The sequence below is a fragment of the Hyla sarda genome, chromosome 9 (assembly GCF_029499605.1).
Source record: "Hyla sarda isolate aHylSar1 chromosome 9, aHylSar1.hap1, whole genome shotgun sequence".
In the NCBI taxonomy this organism is placed as follows: Eukaryota; Metazoa; Chordata; class Amphibia; order Anura; family Hylidae; genus Hyla; species Hyla sarda.
The window spans coordinates 161,644,485-161,648,480 of NC_079197.1; the positions used below are offsets into that span (position 1 = coordinate 161,644,485).

The window sequence follows — 3,996 nt, forward strand, 5'->3', positions numbered from 1 at the left end:
CAGCCAAAGGCTGTCCGGGCATGTTGGGAGTTGTAGTTTTGCAACATCTGGGAGGTCCACAGTTTGGAGACCACTGCACTAGATCAGCCCCTGTGCTTGTTTCCTGTGTGAGCTGCAGGGAGGGAGTTTCTTGAGAGAGCTGAGCAGGTCACATGGTTAGAGAAGCAGTGAATATAGACGAGAGAGGTGTGTGTGTGTGTGTCTCAGCCAATCAGGGACAATCACACACTGCACACTGTAGCGACAACCCTCTGAGCTGAGGGGAAGGCAGGGTAACATTACCAAGTAAGGTGTCGAGGCCAGCAAACCGGTGCCCGATGATCATCATGTGTGATGAGACACTGAACTTCTTGCCTGATAGAAAAGGTGAGATTAAAAGGGTATGTGCTCATAGATTACACTTATACATTGCAATGTTAAAGGGGTATTCCAGGAAAAAACTTTTTTATATATATCAACTGGCTCCAGAAAGTTAAACAGATTTGTAAATGACTTCTATTAAAAAATCTTAATCCTTTCAGTACTTATGAGCTTCTGAAGTTAAGGTTGTTCTTTTCTGTCTAAGTCCTCTCTGATGACACCTGTCTCGGGAAACACCCAGTTTAGAAGCAAATCCCCATAGCAAACCTCTTCTAAACTGGGCGTTTCCCGAGACAGGTGTCATCAGAGAGCACTTAGTCATCCGGCACAGAGCGGAGTTCTTTGGATAGGGGATAAGAGTACCCCTTTAAGCAGTGTACAGATGCTGTAGTCCTGTAGTTCCTGTAAACAATAATGGGGAACAATGGGGTCCCTGTAAGTGGGTCCAGACCTACCCAACTATCACCTTGCTGAGAGGAATCGAGGTGGGCTTCAGTAGGATCTTGTAGTGTTAGTAGTCAGAGACCGCCTACTGGGCACTAAATTGGGGGAAAATTACATATTGGTCACGGCCCATGAAGTAAGGGACTTTTAACAGGAAGTAGTCACCAGACCAAAGACAGGACTGTCATCCTATATGAAGTAACACAGACCAGAAGAGGCTCCTGTGAATAAACCAGGATCCTCAGGTTTCCCGGGTTTTGCTTACGTGCGATTTATTTCTCAAGGTCGTGCGACAATTTGATAAATAGGTCACATGTAAGCAAAAGTAACTTAAAATAAATTGTCATATAAAAGCCGTACGTGTGAAATGAATGATAAATCTCCTAAGTGTTTTTTGCCCAAACGCCATGTCTATCTTCAGCTGAAGGAACAAAGGATATACCTTGAAGAACACAAAATGGTCAAAACAATTGGTTTATTTACATTAAAGGGGTACTCCGCTGCTCAGCGTTTGGAACAAACTGTTCAGAGCGCCGGAGCCGGGAGCTTGTGACGTCATAGCCCCGCCCCCTCATGACTTCACAGCCTCTCAGAGTCCATCGCATGTTGAAGGCAGCATCAACATACGATGCTTTTGTATGTCGGGGCCATCGCATAAACGGCTACCCGGCAGCACAGACTGCTTCAGCTGCCACCGGATAGCCGTTTACGGTGCCCCGTGTGGTCCGGTGACGATCACTTACCTGTCCTCGGGGCTCCGGAGTGTCCTCTCTGCATCGTCGGCGCTCTCCATCGTCGTCATCACGTCGCTGCGCACGCCGTCCCGTCATCCAATAGGAGCGACGTGCGTAACAACGTAATGGTGGCGACGGAGAGCGAGGATGCCGGGGAAGAAGAGGCCTTACCGGAGCGCCGGGGACACCTCGGGGACGCGGCGACAGCGATGGATGGAGACATCCCGGGCAGTGGTGACGAGCGGTGACGGGTCCGGAGCGGCGGGGACAGGTGAGTACAACTTCCTCTAACAGTGGTCTACAACCTGCGGACCTCCAGATGTTGCAAAACTACAACACCCAGCATGCCAACGGCTGTCCGGGCATGCTGGGTGTTGTAGTTTTGCAACATCTGGAGGACCGCAGGTTGTAGACCACTGTCCTATACTTTACATTGCACGGATCCCTCAACATACGATGGTTTCAACAAACAATGGTCTGTTTGGAACGGATTACCATCGTATGTTGAGGGACCACTGTACTTCCTACAGGCAGTCCTCAAAAACCTTATATTTCCTAATATACTACATAAAATCCTGCTTGATTTTTGAATATAATACACACACATTTCAAATGAAGGTATCTCTCGTGCACTTGTATTGCTCCTTACGCCTTCTAACTTGCCGAAAACTGTTTTGCTGTGTGTGGCTGCAGTTCACGTCAAGCTTACTGGGAATATATATGGACATTTATCAACGGGTTTAGTCAGGTTTTCTTTACTATAATTGTGGCAAAATTGTCGCAACTGCGACTACGTGATTTTTCGTGCGACATTTTGACTGGAAAGCGAGAAAAGCAAGTTTTCCTAAAATTTACTATGTAGTAATAATTTTAAAATGGACTACGGGTAGTGAGGTATTTATTAACTGCGACAGTCGCAACTGCGCAAAAAAAGTCGCAACAGCGTTAAAAATTGACTAAATTTACTCCAGCTTAAACATGGAGCAGAAAAAGCTACTGCCAAAGTAAAAAAGGAAAAATTGCTTACGTGAAAGAAAATTATCAACAGGCTGAAAGCAGTTGATAAATAAGTCGCACATAAGCAAAAAAAAGTAAGGAAAAAATTACTAAAAAATAAGATACATAAGCAAACATTGATAAATGTCCCTCATTGTGCACTGGTTTATTTTTAAAGCTTGTGCACTGATATATCAGTGCACTATTTCCAGTAAGCTAGGTGTGAACTGCAGACACACACAGCAAAACAGTGCAGTGAACCCCCGACCTACGATGGCCCCGATATACGATCATTTCAACATACGATGGCCTCCCAGAGTCCATCGTATGTTGAAGGCAGCATCAACACACGATGCTTTTGTATGTCGGGGCCATCGCATAAACGGCTATCCGGCAGCGCAGACTGCTTCAGCTGCCACCGGATAGCCGTTTAATGTGCCCCGTGTGCTCTGGTGAGTGTCACTTACCTGTCCCTGTCCCCGCCCCTCCAGACCGTTCTCTTCATGCTCCACTGCATTGTCGTCGCTCTCCTTTGTCGTCATCACTGCGCACGCCGTCCTGTCATCCAATAGGAGCGGCGTGCGCAGCGATGTGATGTTGGCGATAGGAAGAGACGATCCAGGGCAGCGGTGATTGTCCAGAGCAGTGGGGACACCCCGGGGATGTGATGTCGGCGATGGAGAGAGACGATCCAGGGCAGCGGTGATTGTCCAGAGCAGTGGGGACACCCCGGGGATGTGATGACCGTGATGGAGAGCGACGATCCAGGGCAGCGGTGATTGTCCAGAGCAGTGGGGACACCCCGGGGATGTGATGACCGTGATGGAGAGCGACGATCCAGGGCAGCGGTGATTGTCCAGAGCAGTGGGGACACCCCGGGGATGTGATGACCGTGATGGAGAGCGACGATCCAGGGCAGCGGTGATTGTCCAGAGCAGTGGGGACACCCCGGGGATGTGATGTCGGCGATGGAGAGCGACGATCCAGGGCAGCGGTGATTGTCCAGAGCAGTGGGGACACCCCGGGGATGTGATGTCGGCGATGGAGAGAGACGATCCAGGGCAGCTGTGATTGTCCAGAGCAGTGGGGACACCCCGGGGATGTGATGTCGGCGATGGAGAGAGACGATCCAGGACAGCGGTGATGGTCCGGAGCGGCGGGGACACCCCGGGGATATGATGACTGTGATGGAGAGCAATGATCCGGAGCGGCAGGACACGTATAACTTTGTATATTATTATTGCACGGATTAGAGATGAGCGAACTTACAGTAAATTTGATTTGTCACGAACTTCTCGACTCGGGAGTTGATGACTTATCCTGCGTAAATTAGTTCAGCTTTCAGGTGCTCCCGTGGGCTGGAAAAGGTGGATACAGTCCTAGGAGACTCTTTCCTAGGACTGTATCCACCTTTTCCAGCCCACCGGAGCACCTGAAAGCTGAACTAATTTATGCAGGATAA

General features: G+C 49.1%; 1 protein-coding gene across 4 annotated transcripts in view; it reads right to left on the reverse strand.

Annotated features, from left to right (window-relative positions):
* Window positions 1–3,996, reverse strand: part of LOC130290494 (NF-kappa-B inhibitor-like protein 1) — a 38,031-nt gene that overhangs the window by 21,207 nt on the left and 12,828 nt on the right. For 2 of the 4 annotated variants that reach the window (XM_056538209.1, XM_056538204.1), the window contains exon 1: window positions 3,002–3,831. The exons of 1 other annotated variant lie outside the window; for it this stretch is intronic. Coding sequence is in view for 2 of the 3 variants with exons in the window: in XM_056538204.1 (XP_056394179.1) it covers window positions 3,002–3,051 (50 nt within the window). In the remaining variant the exon portion in view is untranslated. Of the gene's footprint in view, window positions 1–282; window positions 408–3,001; window positions 3,832–3,996 lie in introns of those variants that run through there. One more of the 4 variants, XM_056538203.1, reaches the window with a different exon arrangement.